This window comes from Zootoca vivipara, chromosome 1 (genome assembly GCF_963506605.1).
Source record: "Zootoca vivipara chromosome 1, rZooViv1.1, whole genome shotgun sequence".
NCBI classification, from domain to species: Eukaryota; Metazoa; Chordata; class Lepidosauria; order Squamata; family Lacertidae; genus Zootoca; species Zootoca vivipara.
Window position 1 is genome coordinate 37,883,588 of NC_083276.1, and position 20,013 is coordinate 37,903,600.

General features: G+C 41.2%; 1 protein-coding gene across 1 annotated transcript in view; it reads right to left on the reverse strand.

Moving 5' to 3' along the window:
- Window positions 1-20,013, reverse strand: part of DPH6 (diphthamine biosynthesis 6) — a 243,222-nt gene that overhangs the window by 60,869 nt on the left and 162,340 nt on the right. The window contains exon 13 of the mRNA XM_035110376.2: window positions 16,400-16,642. Coding sequence (XP_034966267.1) covers window positions 16,400-16,642 — 243 coding nt within the window. The remainder of the gene's footprint in view (window positions 1-16,399; window positions 16,643-20,013) is intronic.

Here is a 20,013-nt window from a genome sequence, read left to right on the forward strand (position 1 = left end):
TTTTGGAAACCAGCAACAGAACCAAGAACTGATGAGAATCACCCAGTCTCCCCCAGTTTACAGGTTTATGCTATATTTTTCAACTGCTTAGTCTTTCTATAGACTCGAATTCAAGTAACAGTAATGCGAAGAGCAGGAAAACGCTAGCTTGGATTCTTTTTTGTAGTCGCTTCTTTGCTAGGATGACACAATTGGTGCAGGGAAGACTGTTCCCATGACAAACCCTGCTTTTAGCCAACCATTATCCCCCGCCTCCTCCCTCCTGCTTTCTAGCTATATGGCTCTTCAGTCCTTGTTCCTCTTGTACATAATGGTAGTCTCATCCTTTGAAATTCCACAGCAAATGTTAGATAATATGTTCAATTATTTAAAAGAAAATGTCCAAATTGCACCACCAGCTAAACTCACCATAGAATTTTACTCATGGATATACAATAGCCTTGTTTCAGCAAACAACCTCAATGTATAACACTTAGCCATGTCATTTTTTTAAAGAGGAAGAATCCTTATGGAAACAAAATCTGACAGCTTGCAAAAATGAATTCAAGCAGTTTCATGTAATACCTGCTCCTTAAGGACCCACGAAAATGTTTATCTCTTTGCAATCAGTATTTCTTATTTGAAAATGGGAAACAATAGCATAACTACCTACATAATAAGGTAGATTATAGAAAATCTGCTCTCAAATTTATATAACAGACCAAACGAGAAAAACACCTGGCGGCTTCAATCTCATGGCTTTTATTTCTAAAACACTAAGCAATTTAAGTGCCCAATCCTACAGCTCCTGCTATTCAGATAGACTGCTGTACACAGAAGAAACCTCTAATCAGGTGATCAATGGAACTAATAAAAAGTGAATGCAGTGCTCTGAAAGGTCAGGGCAGGATTGCAAGTTGTAAACTTACAGTAGTTGCCTTTTCATTTGGAAAGCGTGGCACCTGCTTTTTAAAAACAACTGAACTTGGGAATTGTTTTCAAATGGCACAAACGGTTATTCTATATATTGCAGATAATGTGCAGAAATTGTAGGATAATGCAGTTTCGTGATGCTTACAAGGCAAGCTTGCAGATGTGACTACCAGGCAGATTCATCCACTGGAATAACCAAAATAACCCAAGGGATTTATATGGTCCATTGATATAGCTGTGAACAAGATGAGTTCTCTTTCTCTTTTCTAAAAGACTTTGACTTTTTCCTCTGCAGTTTTCCTAGTGGAATCTCTACTTTGCAAGTGACAAACCTATTGTTGGTAAGGATACTTTGTTCTGAAGCTTAAACCGGTGCACTCTTGTTATGCAGACACTGTGAGGAAACTTTCAAATGTATAATTTATAGGCTCATTAATCCTGTCACTATCATAATCAAAACTGCCACTGAAGATTTTTTTTTTGAAAAACTGCAACTCCTTAAGGTAGCATTATCTTTCACTTTCATGATCCCATCACGTTCTTTATAGAACTAGCAATTCAGTATTCATTTTCTTTAATTTAGAATAGACCAAATGATAAAGAATCTCCATTTCCTTGGACAGCAAAAGTAGCAGACAGGTAATCTGTGCAAAAAAAAAAAAGTAATGGGAGTAATTATTTAACAATCAAATAATTGTAAGCAAATGTAAATTCTTGCCTTTTAGCTGCCAAGAAAGTTTCAGGACGGGTAGAGTAGAAAAAATGGCAGCCTTATTAAGTTTCCTCAAATTGCTTCCAGTGGCAGTTAACTCAATGAAGCAAGCATTTTTAATAGATGAGCATTACTATTGTAAACTTTTCCAACCCCATATGCACAAACATTTGGGGAAACTACTTGATTTGCATTGGCACCATACACAAACAACTCGCCACCAGGAAATTACTGCCGCTATGCAGTGGCCATTTCTGAGTACAGTCAAACCTTGGTTGTCAAATGGCTCTGTTTTTGAACTTTTGGGCTCCTGAACTCCAAAAACCTGGAAGTAAATGCTCCAGTTTTCGAAAGTTTTTCGGAAGCCGCATGTCTGATGCAGCTTCCACTTTAGTGCAAGAGGCTCTTGCAACCCATCAAAAGTTGCGCCTCGGTTGTTGAACGTTCCGGAAGCTGAACAGGCTTCTGGAACAGATTACGTTCAACAACCGAGGTTTGACTGTAATACTGGCTGGGGCCGATGGAAGTTGTAGACCAAAACATCTGGAGGGCGCAGGGTGGGGTCTAAAGCTACTGGGACTAAAGTTCACTTACGTTATGGTAGTGATGCAAGGGCTGGTGCAGGATCATCTAGCCGAACCCCTGCAATTCATGAATATGCAGCTGGCCCATACAAGGATCAAAACTTTGGCTTTATTAGCACTAAGCTCTAACCAACAGAGCTTAGTGGAAACTTACTCATATAATTAAATGCACATATACATATCACATACAGAAAAATTTAAAAATCTGCAAATATATAAGACTAGTAGAAAAAAACCCCCACAAATAAATATACTGTTTCCAGGGCATTAAAAAGTATACATAAAACTGTATGTATTAGCCACTCGCTATCCTTAATCTTTTGAGTTCAGTGCTTGAACTTTGAAATCACAATAAGCAGAAGGCAGCCATCTTACTCATTACGGCCTATAATCTCCCTTGCTGACAGTCTTACATATTAAAATGGTCCTTCGTGCCACAACCCTTTTAAAGTATTCTCAGTGCTACAGAAATAATTTTGGAAGCGAAATATCTAAACAGTAAGCATAATAAAAATGAAACAGGTTAAAGCTTATTAGCAGCAGGAAGCAAATGTGGTAAAACTCTTGCCAGTTCCCCTACATTTCTTCCCCAGCAGGGACTTTCTGTCAAGCTGTGAGTTAGTTCTAGAGTATAATACAGGCTGCTGTTAACAGCAATTGCACCTTCCTGAACCACAGCATTGTACTAAGAATTCACTTTGATTTTTGATTTCTCCCTTTGTAATAATAATGTTTAAAATATTTCCCGCAGAGCTAAAATGTGAAGTCAAGTACTGTATGCCAGTGAAACACAAGGATATGGAAATATGAAATTGATAAGAAAATAATTGCCATATTGAAAGGCTATTTTTCTTGCCAAACTATGGGTTCCTAAGACAAGATAAGAATAATGATTAAAGTTAAGATTCCTTGAAATACCTCTCAAACATACATAATTCAATATATCTGTTACAATGTGGAAGAAGCATAACTATTTAAGGAACAAAGCCATAAATTGATAGCAATATAAAGTAGAAGCAGATCACGTCTGTCGCATGGAATCTGATCACAGACTATCAGTCTCCAAGTTTTATTCTGTGTGGTGTCAAAAATACACGCTTTGGAAGGAGACTGCTAAACTGAGTTAAGGGGGTTTTTAAGGCCAGAAAAGGTCTAAATAATAAAAAGCAGATGCAAAGGTACTTTCAAATGATAAAAAGAGCCAACTTCACAATATTTAATGGATATATTTCATTGAAATGTTTTGTTTCAATCCAGAGTGGAATTTTTTTTAGAAATCTGTAAAATGTCTTTGAAAGTCCGCTTAGCCTTCAAAGAGTGAATTTCATCCAAAAGTTGAGAGTTGAATGGCTACAATAAAACCTTTACTGCAATCTTAGGCTTCCCATAGAAACCCAGAACATAATTACCATATGCTAATACCAGTGTGAACCAATCACTTCCGCTGCCTTCTTCTGGTCATTTGGAGCAGAGACATCCCTTACATCTGCTCCAGGTGCTGTGCAATAGTTTCCCCCTTCTTTCGAAGTTAGGAAAAAAAACCTTGGTCCCTTCCTTTAGTATGGTAAACCAAAACTTTCCTTTAAAAAGGCTATGGGTTTTTCCCACCCCACGAGGAGGGAGATTTGGTTCAGCTTTAGCTAATATGTGCCATTTTGTTACTCCAGAAGTTCCTCTGGGCAATACAGTGCAGGAATTTAATATTTCTTTTCCTTTTCTTTTAGTAGGCCTTAGGATGGCAGAGAGCCTTGAGCCAGACATCTTGGAGAGTGAAGTCAAATGGGCCTTAGAAAGCACTGCTAATAACAAGGCCAGTGGAAGTGATGATATTCCAGCTGAACTATTTAAAATTTTAAAAGATGATGCTGTTAAGGTGCTACACCCAATATGCCAGCAAGTTTGGAAAACTCAGCAATGGCCAGAGGATTGGAGAAGATCAGTCTACATCCCAATTCCAAAGAAGGGCAGTGCCAAAGAATGCTCCAACTACCGCACAATTGCGCTCATTTCACACGCTAGCAAGGTTATGCTTAAAATTCTACAAGGCAGGCTTAGGCAGTATGTGGACCGAGAACTCCCAGAAGTGCAAGCTGGATTTCGAAAGGGCAGAGGAACCAGAGACCAAATAGCAAACATGCGCTGGATTATGGAGAAAGCTAGAGAGTTCCAGAAAAACGTCTACTTCTGCTTCATTGACTATGCAAAAGCCTTGACTGTGTCGACCACAGCAAACTATGGCAAGTTCTTAAAGAAATGGGAGTGCCTGATCACCTCATCTGTCTCCTGAGAAATCTCTATGTGGGACAAGAAGCTACAGTTAGAACTGGATATGGAACAACTGATTGGTTCAAAATTGGGAAAGGAGTACGACAAGGTTGTATATTGTCTCCCTGCTTATTTAACTTATATGCAGAATTCATCATGCGAAAGGCTGGACTAGATGAATCCCAAGCCGGAATTTAGATTGCCGGAAGAAATATCAACAACCTCAGATATGCAGATGACACAACCTTGATGGCAGAAAGCGAGGAGGAATTAAAGAACCTTTTAATGAGGGTGAAAGAGGAGAGCGCAAAATATGGTCTGAAGCTCAACATCAAAAAAACCAAGATCATGGCCACCGGTCCCATCACCTCCTGGCAAATAGAAGGGGAAGAAATGGAGGCAGTGAGAGATTTTACTTTCTTGGGCTCCTTGATCACTGCAGATGGTGACAGCAGTCACGAAATTAAAAGACGCCTGCTTCTTGGGAGAAAAGCAATGACAAACCTAGACAGCATCTTAAAAAGCAGAGACATCACCTTGCCGACAAAGGTACGTATAGTTAAAGCTATGGTTTTCCCAGTAGTGATGTATGGAAGTGAGAGCTGGACCATAAAGAAGGCTGATCGCCGAAGAATTGATGCTTTTGAATTATGGTGCTGGAGGAGACTCTTGAGAGTCCCATGGACTGCTAGAAGATCAAACCTATCCATTCTTAAGGAAATCAGCCCTGAGTGCTCCCTGGAAGGACAGATCGTGAAGCTGAGGCTCCAATAGAAGAGAAGACTCCCTGGAAAAGACCCTGATGTTGGGAAAGATTGAGGGCACTAGGAGAAGGGGACGACAGAGGACGAGATGGTTGGACAGTGTTCTCGAAGCTACGAACATGAGTTTGACCAAACTGCGGGAGGCAGTGGAAGACAGGAGTGCCTGGCGTGCTATGGTCCATGGGGTCACGAAGAGTCGGACACGACTAAACGACTAAACAACAACAACAGGATGGCAGAGAAAGAGACAGTGGTTTATTCCAATATAGTCACAATATTATGCCTGAGAGGAAATGCTGGACATTTGAAAGAAGAGAAAAGCAATTCTTTTGATTTAGAAGGCCAATAGGAGAGGGTCATAGTGCATGGGCAGAGCACCTGAGTTGCATTCAGGAAGTCCCAGGGTCAATCCCCAGCATCTTCAAGTAGGGCTGGGAGAGATCCCATCTGAAATCCTTGAATGCCTCTACTACTCAAGGCAGACAATACTGAGCTAGATGAACCAGTGGTCTGATTCAGCACAAGGCAGCTTCTCATGCCTGAATTCATGGGGTGGGGAAGGTCATGGTCACACTCTTGGCTATTCCTAAACATTAGGAAGAACTTCCTGACAGTAAGAGCTGTGCGGCAGTGGAATTTGCTACCAAGGAGTGTGGTGGAGTCTCCTTCTTTGGAGGTCTTTAAGCAGAGGCTTGACAGGCATATGTCAAGAATGCTTTGATGGTGTTTCCTGCTGGGCAGGGGGTTGGACTGGATGGCCCTTGTGGTCTCTTCCAACTCTATGATTCTATGATTCTATTCAAAACTTCCTCAAAAACCAACAGATATTCTAAGTGCAACATTTATTGATATACCATTTTTTCTGTGTATAAGATGTGGTGTTTTTTTTTACCGAAAAAGGATGTTAAAAAGTTGGGTGCATTGGTAGGATGGGAGATTGGGTGTAGCCATGAGCAGAAGATTTGTAGCGGGGTGCTAGGGTGGGTGTTTGTTTGCTGCGGCAAGGGCTGGTGCCGATAGTGTGTTGCTGCGGCAATCGGGAGTGTGATTGGCAGCTGCTTGCGTCGAGCAGGCAGACGATAGGTTTATTCGGGTATGCGTGCGAGTGTAAGTGTCGGCCCTTTGTGTGAGTAATTTTTTGCACCCCCCAAAAGCTTAACAACTCTGGGAAATCCCCCCAAAGCTCAACAATTCTGTGCAACCCCCCTCCCATTTTCTTAATATTGAGTCCCCGAAAATAGGGTGTGCCTTATACAGGCATGCCTCATGATATGTCCGCTACAGGTTGCATCTTTTCAGGTTATGGATGCACCAAACCAGGAAGTCCTGGAACGGGTTACTTCCGGGTTCGGTGCGTCCGTAACCTGCACGCATGTGCAGAAGCGCCAAATCGTGCAGAAGCGCCACATTGTGCCACATGAGTGCGCAGATGCGGTGCTTCAGGATGCAGCCTTTTCATGTTGCAAATGGGCCTCCGGAACGGATCCCATTCGCAACAAGATGTACATGGAAAGATATGGTAACTAGTATAGCAATAGTCCAAATATGGACTGTGGGCACCACAGTTCAAGAAGGATACTGACAAGCTGGAATGTGTCCAGAAGAGGGCAACCAAAATGGTCAAAGGCCTCGAAACGATGCCTTATGAGGAACGGCTTAGGGAGCTGAGTATGTTTAGCCTGGAGAAGAGAAGGTTCAGGGGTGATATGATAGCCATGTTCAAATATATAAAAGGATGTCAAATAGAGGAGGGAGAAAGGTTGTTTTCTGCTGCTCCAGAGAAGCGGACACGGAGCAATGGATTCAAACTACAAGAAAGAAGATTCCACCTAAACATTAGGAAGAACTTCCTGACAGTAAGAGCTGTTCGGCAGTGGAATTTGCTACCAAGGAGTGTGGTGGAGTCCCCTTCTTTGGAGGTCTTTAAGCAGAGGCTTGACAGGCATATGTCAAGAATGCTTTGATGGTGTTTCCTGCTTGGCAGCGGGTTGGATTGGATGGCCTTTGTGGTCTCTTCCAACTCTATGATTCTATGAAGTTGCAGGAGCAGCTTAAACTTTGACAATAGGGGACGGGCCCAGTCTTAGTATCACCACCATGGTGAACGTGAGTGGGGAGCCATCTGCTTCATGACACCACTTCTGACTTGTGTGAGCTGTCAGTCTGCCAGCTCAGTTCAGAGGAGAGATGGGGCAGCAAGAGAAAATGGTGCAATAAGTCAAAGTTCTGCCCATTAGCTGCAGACAAAATTTCATCACAATAACCAAGTTTGCCATAACTGAAGTGGACACTTAGTTCCTCTTCTAGTCTCCTGTACTCCCACAAGAGGAGTATTCTGAAATACTGGGCATTAAATACAAAAAGAAAAGAAAAGCAAGAAAAGCTGTGAAAGGGCTATCTACTTCCACATGTTCATAACTCTAATATCTGCTGGATGGACAATCATGAGGGTAACTAGGGGTGCGACCACAGCAACTATTCACAGTCTGGACACAACTCGCCACTGGCTTGCAAAGAAAAATCCCACACCCACTCTCTAGTAACAGTGACATGTGGCTGAAGGTCCGGACAATCAGCTACAAATTCGCTCTTATAAACCTTGGACCAAGCAGCAACTATAAATGGTAAGTGTGGCCCAGAGGGAAGGTCCTCGGGTAATTAACCACAGCCTCTCACTATCACCAGCTTCCTGCCAGGAAGGAATGCAAGCCCTCAAAAGGAGTGCCAAGAAAGCTTGCCAGGTCCATTGGTTGTGACAAACACCCAAGGTAGCAAAGGCTGCCGAAAGAGCTAATAGGCTCAGCAGTTTCCCATGTCAATCTCTAGACACTGGAAGCCAACATTTTAATTGCTCAACTGCAGTTAGTGTAAACTGACGTTCCCATTGACCGATGACTAACCTATTGCAATGCTAAACTCAACATACGTCAATGCTATGTAACTCATCTATTAGTACTTAACTCGACAACTTTTTTTAACAACAACAAAAAATACCTGTTAGACTTTATACTGAAAACTAGAGGTTTGTTGTTATAAATAACCAATTATGAGCACTATGCCAATTTTTGCAGGTCAACACTGTAGATCTGTACAAAACAAAATCTGCAGTTCTAAACTTACTTATCAGAGAGAAAGCCCAGCTGAGCTCAATGGGGCTTTCATTTGAGTAGATCTGTTATAGGATTGCACTGTAAGGCAGATATATATATATATATTCTCTTATTTTTTCCAGACAGACCCACACACACAAGAGTGAGTGGGGGTTACGCAAACCCCAAATCACAAACAAGAGATCTGACAGAGTGCTATAAGAATGCATTATACAAGCCAAAAGCATTTATTCTGCTTCATGGATGAAGAAGAAAAACACAGAGCAGTTAAAGTGATTATTCACTGCTGAGCTGGCATACATGTTGCTGGGTCAGTGGCTGGCACTGTGTGCTGTGTGAAAGTTTAAAGCAGCATTAAAATAGCAGTAGTTCACATTCAAGTCACTGTAAGTATCCAGGCCTGAATGAGAGCAAAACAAAAAGGACCAGATATACTACTTTTGTATCTCACATTTCCAAAGCCCAATTATTTGGCAGTAAGCTCCTTGGAACTCAATGCGGCTGACTTCCAAATAGAAGCAGGGTCCCTGGCATTTCAGAGTGGCAGGTAAAATTGACACAGATATAATTCAAAATGAGTAAATTAATAAGGTAAGCAGACACTGAGCACTATAAATGAAGGCACAGAACACACTAAGGTCAGGGGTAGGCAAGGCTGTGGAACTGTCTCTGGGGGGAAAAGGTCACTTTGAACTGCTCTCCCATAGCCTGGACACATTTTCTCTATTCCAAAGCAAACATTATATGTTCTTACAGATCTGGGCAGATTCTCAATGGGAGAGCAATGGTCTCCTTTCTTTGAAGCCCTTCAAGACCTCATTTCTTGAAATGGCAAAGTCAGGTGGTGAAAGTTGAAAGAAGTAAAGCCATAACAGATAAAAAGAGAGAGGTATTGGTATTTTCACTGGAACTCTTACGATTGCAAAACTGCAAACAAGGGAGGATTTCTCAAAACACACCAGTGAGGACTGGGCATGCTCAGTAGCCAATGAGTGCCAGTTTGGGGGGACAGACAGAGAGTACGTGGGGAGGGGAATAGAATGCCTTGCTTCCCCTTGCTAGACTAAATATAATTGTCTCCATTTTAGCAGGTATCATGAAAATAATCACTATCTAAATGGGTATGGGACCCTCTTGCTGAAAGGTGTCCTGGAGGTAAGAGATTTTCCTGCTATGACATTTTACACCTGACACCATGCTGGAGGTACCTATTCTCAGCACTTCCATATGAACAGAGCACCACTGAGCTTGTTTAAAGCCCACCATCCGTACTAGAAACTGGCAGACCTGCATGAACATGTGAGATTCGGAATGGGTTGGTCCTGAATTGGCGAGGCCTGAGGGATCGTATGTTACCACTGGGTCAGGGCTTGAACATTTCCCTGCAGCCTGAGTCCTTCCCATGAATCCTCTTTCTTGGCTTAGCAAGAAACTTCCTTGCTATGCTCCCTCTCTCCATGCTCCCATCCACCTGCCATGAGCATGCGTAACAGCACCACTCTAGAAAGCAGGACCTTGCCACAGGTATATCCTCCCCCTTTAGTACTACTGCTCAGAGATCCACCCACCCACGCTGCCCTTCAGGATACAATACAGTATATATTCATCCTGGTAATCATGAGTTTTGTTATTGTTTTGTTTATTTATCTAGATTATCCTTAGCCTACTTTAGCAAAGCAGGGTACAATTAAAAGGTTCTTACAATAAAAATAATACTAAAATAAAGATGACACAAATGTGAAAGGGGAGTTCAAATCAATCCTCACCTGGTTCCCGCCAAACACTCTCTTCTGTCTCTCATGTATTAATCTCATGCATTTTTATACATTTTTAAAAGGCTATAGTTAAAGCCATTTAAGCCATGTCCCTCACTGTTCGCCATTTCATCATTCTTCCAGTGACTATGTTCAATTATAAATGCTGCAATCTCAAAATGTATAGCATATTTCACTGACCTATTTCCCCTGATTATTCTTATCTGTTTGCTTTTTTAAAAGCATTACAATCTTTTTATGTTCCTTTGTGGACCAGTTTCAAAAGGCACAGCAATTCCAAAGACGTTTAGAGTTCTATCTAAGTGTGACCTGTGTTAAATATTTACGTTATAATTACCTCACAAGAATACAAAAGCATTTTTTAATCCTGGCCCTTGGGAAATGAAATTTGTAAGACACAAGATGAAAGTCTCACCCTTACTGGATGTTTTGTACATGAGCTCACAGGAATCTTGCTTTTTAAATGCTAGAGTCAATGAACATTCACAACATTTCAATGCAGAATAAATGCCACAATCCTGATATGGCAGAAGATACTAGCTAATTATATCTATAACTTTTCAACTGGATTTATACGGGACCTCATAGTAATATCTTTCAAACTAATTGGTTTCCCCTCAATAGCATGACCAGCTACATTAATATAACCACAAGAGATTTTCTAAAAAGCAGAGCAACGTGATTAATTTTTCTGCTGCTGTTCTGTGATTCTTCCAAGGATGCAGTGATTGAGTGGATGCAATGCAAAGTCCAAGGGATCCATATTGTCCCCAAGAGGGTTCTTATAGTTTCAGGTGAAGAGATGGGCCTAGACTCTTTCCCATTTCCTATTACTCTTTGGTTCCCACTCCCTAGCCATCCCACCCATTCATCACCTGCCCAATTCCTGGTTCTACTATGTTCCAATCCTCACCCTATGCTCCCCCATCTTGATTTGGTACACCCATTTCCCTCCCTCCATTGCTCCTTCCTGTCTCATCCCTTCCTTTGCTTGCTGCAGCTGCTGCAGCAGCCAATGTATATATTCTCTGAGGCCAGGAGAAACAGCAGTTCAGCTGGGAGGTGACGTAGGGATGGGGATAAAGGGAGGTAGGAAATAACTTCCAACTTATCCAGGCTTTCCAGATATAGTGGAATGTGCTTCCAATGACACCATCCCAAATAATCATCACTGTTTTCTTAGTACACCACTTTTCATGCAAAAATAAAGCCGATACTTTTGGTTTTGGCTACACTTTATGTGACAAAAACAGAATGATCTGAACTGGCTTTTGTGCATCATATAATTGTAGAGTTGGAAGGGATTCTAAGGGTCAACATGTTCAACTCCCTGCAATGCAGGAACCACAGCTAAAGAATCCTTGACCGATGGTCACTCAATCTCTGCTTTACAACTTCCAATGAAGGAGAATCCATCATATTCCGTTCCACTGTCAAACAGCTCTTACTTTCAGAAAGTTATTCCTATTGTTTAGTCAAAATCTCCTTCCTTGGAATCTGATTCCATACAGAAGTGCTTGGTGAAGCAGTTTTAATAGTATGAAGTGCAAAATAATTGTAATCTGAATCATGCAAAAGTTTCTGACAAACAGGATAAGCAATTGCTTAGTGACTGGTGCAAAAGTCCCCAGTGAGCTTCATTATTTGATGAAGATTATTTATTTATCTATAGATTATTATTTTTAAAAATAAACTAGGTTGCTTTTCCAGACAACGTCCATCCAAAGCAGTTGATAAATGAGAAGAAAACAATAAATCAGATTAGAACCACTGCCTTCCATATCAAAATCAAATGTTGTATTTATTGCAGCCTGTATATGGTCGCGAAAGAAGACAACGATGGAATTTATGCTACACGTTTGCCTATGTGTGAAACAAGACATTTCGTGTGCCATCATCCCCAATGCACCATGTTTTGTATCGTTACACATTGTGTGATGATGATATCACACTTAGCTTCTCTGCCATGCACTTCATTTCATTAGCTGGTCACTTGTCTGGAAAGGGCGATGTGTAGACAATAAGTTGAAGCTGGGGGACAACAGCACTACACCTAGGAATCTTGGCGGGAGTTTTTCACAGAGTTGCCCTGTATGTAACACAGCTCTGCAATGTCCTTAAAGAGCTGTTAGTAAATGATAAGAGTTCATCCACAACTCAATAATATGCCTGGGTGAATGAAAATGAACTCTTGCAACTAGTTGCTGCTATTTCATTATACTATAAACATTTGGAAGATTTCCATCCATCAATAATGCCATCTGTCCCATCCAAAATAAGTGGACTACAACCCATATGGTTTATTTTCTTTATATTGATAATTGCAGGCAATGAGTTAGCAAAAAATCACTCATAATATCATCATACTAGATGATGACATTGTTACTTCTTTTTCAGTAGAGGAAAATGCAAACCATTTTTAAGAAAAGAAAATCCGAGGCCTGGGACAGGGCTCAGGAAGCTGCCTTGTAATGAGCCAAAGCTTCTGGCTCACATTTGTCTATACTGACTGGCAGTGAGTGGCTCTCGGGGATTTCTGGTGGAAATCTCCCTAAGCCCTACCTGAAGATGCCCAAGACTAAACCAAGAACCTTCCACATGCAAAGCAAATGCTCTTCCACTGAGCTATCAGAGCCTCTGCCGAGAAACACGTCACAACCCTACAAAGAGAACAATATTCGGGTGGATATTAAGGTCTTCTGCTGGTTCCCTCACTGCAAAAAGTGAAGTTACATGAAACCAGGCAGAAGACCTTCTCGGTAGTGACACCTTCCCTGTGGAACACCTTCCTTTCAGATGTCAAGGAAATAAACAACTGTCTGACTTTTAGAACACATCGGAAGGCAGCCCTGTTTAGGGAAATTTTTAAGGACTGATGTTTTTATTTTGTTTTTAGATATGTTGTAAGCTGCTTGGAGTGTCTGGGGAAACCCAGCCAGATGTGCGGGGTAATAATAATAATAATAATAATAATAATAATAATAATAATAATATGCAGGTTCGTGAACGGAATACAGATGGCTATCTTCAATGCTGTGTTTATTTTTAAATTATATTAAATTGAGTAGGATTGATCCAAGAGCCTTGTAAGCTGTCAATACAAGTCCCTGATGGACATGTGAAAATTAACTCAATTTCTGGGATTGGGATCCTGAACTTTCTTCTATTGCCCTTCTCTCTCTTGTGTGAATATGCATGCATGACTCCAGGTTGACTGTTGTATGCGTCCATTGCCAAGGGGATACTCCTAAATTTTCAGTATGACCATATGCATCAACACACCACAGGACAAAAAATAATAACAGAGGTAAGCTGGGTAACTGGAGCACTTTCTAAAGATTTTCCAGAAGTTTTATTTTAGAAACCATTTTTCAAAAATATGGTGACATGTACTTGATATCTTGCAGCCATAAAATGCCACTTCTAAATGACTTCATCTTAAATAAATAAATAAATGGAAACACAAATTTTATAAACCCTGTAAATCTAAACACCGTGAGATGATCCTCAGCTTACTTTTCCTTTTCCTTTTCCAGTGCATTTGACCGTTATTTAAGCTGAATTGGTACTGTGCGCGCACACACACAATAGTGTTGGGAAATGTACTGCTATTTTGCTAGAGCAGTTTTCTGCTTGTATCAAGCAATAGCAGTTACAGCAAAATGATGGTGATGATTATAATTATCTGTGTTGTACTTGTTTCCTCTCCCATCCCAATAAGTAATTATGATATGGCAGATGTCAACAAGAATAAAGACCTGGGTGGATGGAGCTTGTAAGTGATGGAAACAGTCATTTGACAGCCAAAAAAACTGCAGATGAAACTGAAGAGATGATCAGGTGGCAACAATTAAAAAGAAAAAGATGGGTTTACTATTTCAGCAAACTTTATTTCAGAGTCAAGCAATTTACAGGTGCAACTGGGTTGGCCTAGAGCAGTGATGGCCAAACTTGGCCCTCCAGCTATTTTGGGACTACCATTCCCATCATCCCTGACCGCTGGTCCTGTTGGCTAGGAATGATGGAAGTTGTAGTCCCAAAACAGCTGGAGGGCCAAGTTTGGCCATCACTGGCCTAGAGAATGGTGATGGAGGAGAGGGCTCTCCACAGACTTTCCACAGACATGGTCAAATAAGCCTGAAAGGATGCTTTAGGTGTAAAATAAACTTATTTGCAACAGGATGGCGTGTGTCTGGGTTGTCAGCAGAGACTGCATTCGAGAAAGCTGTAGAGTGAGAAGTCAGGCAGTGTATCGGGAACAGCGGGGCTCAACCTCTGATGTTCAAAGGTGTTGAGTCAGACCATCTCAACCAGCTAGGAAGAATAACTTGGCTAGAAAGGTGAATGGCAAGATGGGTGAAAGGAGGAGGTAAACAAATAAGGGTCTTAGATAGTGATCACAAGGTCCAGGTTGGTTAATTTGGGGAGAGGCAGTCCTTGAGGAAATGCAGTCCTGAGCTGTTTAAGGCTTTACAGGTCAAAACCAGCACTTTGAATTGGGCCCGGCAACAAATTGGCAGCCAGTGCAGTTGGGCCAGGTTTGGAGGTATATGCTCAAACTGTTTGGCGTTGGTGAGCGACCTGGTAGCTGAATTCTGCACGAGCTGAAGTTTCCGAATTGTCTTCAGAGGCAGCCCTAAATATAATGCCTTGTAACAATCTAACCGAGAGGTTACTAAACCATAAACAACAGAAGCCCCAGTCTTATCTGGTTTGAGCTGCAGTTTATTGGCTCTCATCCATTATTGAGACGAGACTTTCACAATTGGTGCCAACTGCAACCTCCCAGGAGTGTAAATGACCTTCTAAAGAGGATTTTGAGGAACACAGGAGGCTCCAAGGGAGAAGAGGGATGTGGAAAGATGGGTTGCACAATTGTGTTCTGCTTGCACAACCTTTGGGTCCAACCCTCTATATCTAAACCCAGTTGTGAGGAAGGTCATAAGATTCAATCTTAATAGACCGAGATCCAGAGATCCAGTGCTGGAGGATGAGTGGGTTTCACTGAATTCCCCTTCTTGATACAGACCCAGCCTTTGTCCCATGCCAGGGGTTCCCAACAAAATTTTCTCGAGGACCCCTCATCGAGCTGCTATTGTGACAAGGACCCCCATTAATTCCTAATCCTAAAATTAAAAAGTGAGAACCAAATTAAGAGTCTTTTTATATTTTATATTTATACGTTTTTTACAGTTACAACAGAGTACTCCATCAGTATACAGTTAGTTTTACTTTTCAGTTCTTATTGAGATAAGTTAAATCTGTCCTTTGAGTCCATTATTTCTGAAATATTAGGTTCCAAACTTGAAACTTTCACTCTGAAATCTGACCGCATGTCAAGCCGATTCCTATATTTGTTTTTCATGAAACACATTGAAGAAAATGCTTGCTTTGTTTACAAACACTACTGTTCTGCAAAGAGGCAGCGCGCGCCAGGGAGGAGGGAGGGGAATGGAGAAGACAGGGTACCTGCGCAGTAGCGCACAAATGAAGCCGACGCGCGCAAAGCATCTTGGGGAGGTGAGCGTTAGTAGAATGTGCGCGTTGCCTCTTTGCAAAACAGTAGTGTTTGTAAAGCGCCACCTAACAGCATACAGCAGAACTACTGCCTCTATCTAATTCTAGTTTTGCGCTAGACTCTGCTCATGCAGGAAGCGGCCAAAACAAAAAATCTGTTATCATACGAAATATAGTTAATATATTTTTTATTCTAATAGCATCTTGCGGACCCCTCTGGCATAGCTCGCGGACCCCTGGGGGTCCCCGGACCACCTGTTGGGAACCACTGTCCCATGCTATTCCAGAGGGCTATATAACTGTGATAGTTACTACTTTAAAACTTCAGAATAAAATGAAACTTAGTTAGCAAAAGATGAACTTTGAAGTTATCTAAGTAAATAAGTGCAGAACCCATAAAGCATGATGAGAAACTAAACTACCCTCCTGAAGAAAAGGATATGGGCGCATTTACTAAATACTGTACTTTTCAAAAAGTTTCCAGCTGGAGTTGGTTCTTTCAGTTATTGCTTTGGGGGATGAAGACAAACTTGGTGATGAATATACCTTTCTATTAAGCAATTTTCTGTTTCAATTGTGCACAGCCACTTATGAGCCAGAACAAAACAGCTCAATCAAACCTTATTATAGCCGTCTTACTTGAACCCCAACGAAATGCACTGAGAATGTTCTGATATGACTTCCAAGTTAGGAGGAAAATAGCAAACTGTTATTTTCAAAGCAGGTGGGGAGGGGGAACGAAAATTGATATTACATATACCTTTTTAAGTTCTCTTAATTTCTTCTGCCAAACAGCTTGAGCGACAGGAATGTACTTGCTGTCAGTTACATAACAGTTTGCCATAAGCACATGGTGGAGTTCAGCATTGTGGCTCATGGCTTTGAGGACTTTTTCAACGTGGCTTAAGGAAACCAAAGCCTCTGCTTCTATGCCCGCGCTGACAAGCTGCATCGTACACGGCACTAGGGCGATCTGCCCTGCACAGTAGAGAACATCTCCCACCTAGAAGAGAGGGAAAATAGTAGGGGGAAAAACATTAAGAAAAGTGGTGAAATTGTCTTCTACATTCACCGTGAGGGGATATTGCAAAATCATCTCTTAACATTCGTACAAAAGAAGCAAGAAAACCAGAGTAAAGGTCATTTCTGACAGGGATATAGCTGCATCATAAAAAAAGTACAGCACTGTAATAAGCTGGAACTTGAAAGTTAATACATGAATGTCCATGGATGCATAATCACCTTCAGACAAATCAGCAATGAACTGCACAGGTAAGACTAGAAATATGGAAATGTAACCTCTCACAAAGTCACAATATTTCCAAGGTATCAATAAAAGATTGTGTCACATTTCAAGTAAATTTGTTTACAACCTGTCAACTCGCAAGTGCACAAAACGGGGTAGGGTGAGGAGGTACTATGACATGTTCTAGTCAGCAACAATTCTCATTAATTTAAGGCAGACATGCCAGGGTCACCATCATTCCTTGTGGTACGTTGGCTCCAAACAGTAATTTCCCCCCTCCCTTCCCGCAGCGAATAAGACAATGTCACAAATATTTTTTAAAGAGCCATTGGTTGTGTTTAGGGTTGAAAAGTTTTGCAATGCTAATTTGTCTGTGATTTGTGTACTTTTTATACACATATATTACGAAATTTGCATAAGATTAAGCATTACTTTGCATTTAATTTAAATGAGCTATGCAAATTCCATTCACACAATATTCATATGAACTGAGGTACAGTATAAACAAAGAACATTTCATTTATTTTTCTACCTTTACTGCCTTATCTGACAGGCTTGAGGCAATTGTAGTATTGCCCAACTCTTGGATGCCCATGTTGTGGTAGCGATGATAACAGCCTAGTTTTTGTCATTGTTGTTTTATCCTATATACCAACTACACTTGTTTCCTGCTTTTGAAAATGGTATAGAAACATTCGTTGTTTCAGAATGAAGCTGCCAGGGCTTTCACCAGAACCAGGCTATAATGCTACATTACACTGATCCTTCACCATCTTTTCTGGTTACCAGTCCACTTCTAGACTTGATTCAAGGTGCTTGTTCTCCCCTTTCAAGCTCCAAAAGGCTTGAGACTAGAGTAAAGGTAGCCAATGTGTTGTCTCCGAATGTTGTCGGACTCCAACTCCCAGCCACAGAGTAAAAGAGTCCCATAAAACAATCCAAATGAGCCTCCCTGCACATGGATATCGAGAAAATCCTCCCCATGTCCCTATACAAATGGACACCAGGGGAAGGCAGAATAGGTAAGAAGGCCTCCCTTAATGACCAGAAGGTTCGTTTGTAATGGAGCCCTTCAGAAATTATGGTCTCAAGCCATACTGGGCTTCAAAGATCATGATCAGCACTTGGAATTGTATCATAATACAAATTATCTTAGCATAAATTATTTTGGGTGAATTATTTGCAGAATGTGTGTGTGTGTGTGTTAAAAAACACACAACCTGATGTCCTCAAAGACATGGCAATCAAACCATGTGACAAACCCATATGCAACTCCAAATCTGTCCTTATAAAACTGCCTGTGTCTCACAGAAGACTCACACATGTAGCTATTGGAAGAATATGTTAAAACTATTTGGCAATCAAATTCTATGATTAGCAGCTGAAGAGGGGGAGGCAGCGGGAAAGAGAAAATATAATAGATCAACTGACACCCATCAACTATATTTTTAAGTTGTTTAAGATGTCTAAAATATTGTTCCGCATGCTATATATAACCCAAAAAAATGGAAGAGAACAAAATGCAATTAATATTTTTGTTAAAAAGAACAAATGGTCTTTGTATGTGTGGGAGTGGGGAGGGAGGATGTGTGCTATTTAAAAATATGTGCCATTGAACAAGGGAGTCCAGCCAGCTATCAAGTGGCATATTGACAAGATGAGCAATGAATCCAGGAAGAAATTATTTGGAAGGGTGATATATTTCTTAAGAAGGGTTGTTTTCCCCCCAAAGTTAACTCAATAGACAAGGCGAATCCCCAGTGCAGGTCATTTACATTATTCCACTAAAAAACAACTTCCTGTTTGACCTCTATTTTAAATGCACCCCCCCGCCCTGAACATTAATTATCAGTTTGAAAGAGCTGTTCAACCAGTTCATTTCCCCTATTCTTGAACAGATTGTTTGAGACATAATATGAATACTAATTACTGATAAAATATCTGTCAGTGTTTTGAAATATGTACCAAGATAACACCGTCTTAATAGTCTCCTGGATACTTCTGGTAAAATTAACCCATATAGTTGTGTCTCCCCCCCCCCAAAAAAAGTTGTAAACAAATCTTAAGAGCACTTTGAAGAAAACTGGCAAAACTTTTGGCACCGATTCTGAGATATCTGCCTTGCTTTCTGAAATAATACTTTGTCTCTTTACAAATTCTAAGACTGCAAAGAGAAAGGTAACAGAAAAGCACACAACTCAGTGGTTTGGGTAAGAAAATGCCATTGCCTGCACAGAAGTGTGTTGCAGGAGCAGAGTAGTTCTGGACACAGCCCAGAATAAGGTATAAGGCCAATGCAGATTTCACTTTAGTTTCCCCATAGCAGCTATTTTACAAAATGACTTCTCAGGTGTTAGGTATTTCAGTTGCATGGGTTCCTCCACAGACAGCCTCATTTTAAATATATGCAAATTGTATTAGTAAATTTATCAACTTTGACACTTTTTCCAAGCAGACAACGTCAGGCCGACCTAAAGGTAGCATTGTTAACCCTCCCAGAAGACCAAAAAAGCTCTATATATCTGCATCTATTCAGGCCCATAAGCAAAGGAAGGTGTACTGCCTCCTACTCTTTTATGGCACTTCTTTGGGGACTCCAGGGTGAGCATTGTGGGTTGTGGAAAGGTCTCCCTTGCCAGAGTTGGCAAAAGCCTTGGAGCATTTGCGAAGTGGCTTGTTCAGAGGAGTAAGCCTCACAATTAATGAAAATGATTCCCATTTCTCATTCTTTACACATCATGGCTGGCTACATACAGCCACATCCCTCAAGCGTTGCTAGGTTCCTTAAATGTGCCTGTGTCCCCACCTAGTGCTCACTGTCCATGAATCCAGTCTCAACTTAACCGGTGCCTGGCTTAAAAAAGAACCCCAAAACCGTGTCTAATTTCCGAAGTTCTCTCCCTAGCTTTTGCCTCCCTAGCTTTGTTTTGGCCAGGTGAAAACCGACTAGAACAAGTTCATTCAGAGTTCATTCCCCACAAAAGGCAGAGGGGTCCTTTTTGGGGATAAACCACAACTAAGGAGCTCTAGTGTGCCTCGGGAAAACTGGTAGAGTGCACCAATAAATTAATCAATGAATTTATATCAACATGCCTCCTTCCAAGCAGCACCCTATGGCAGCAGCCTGT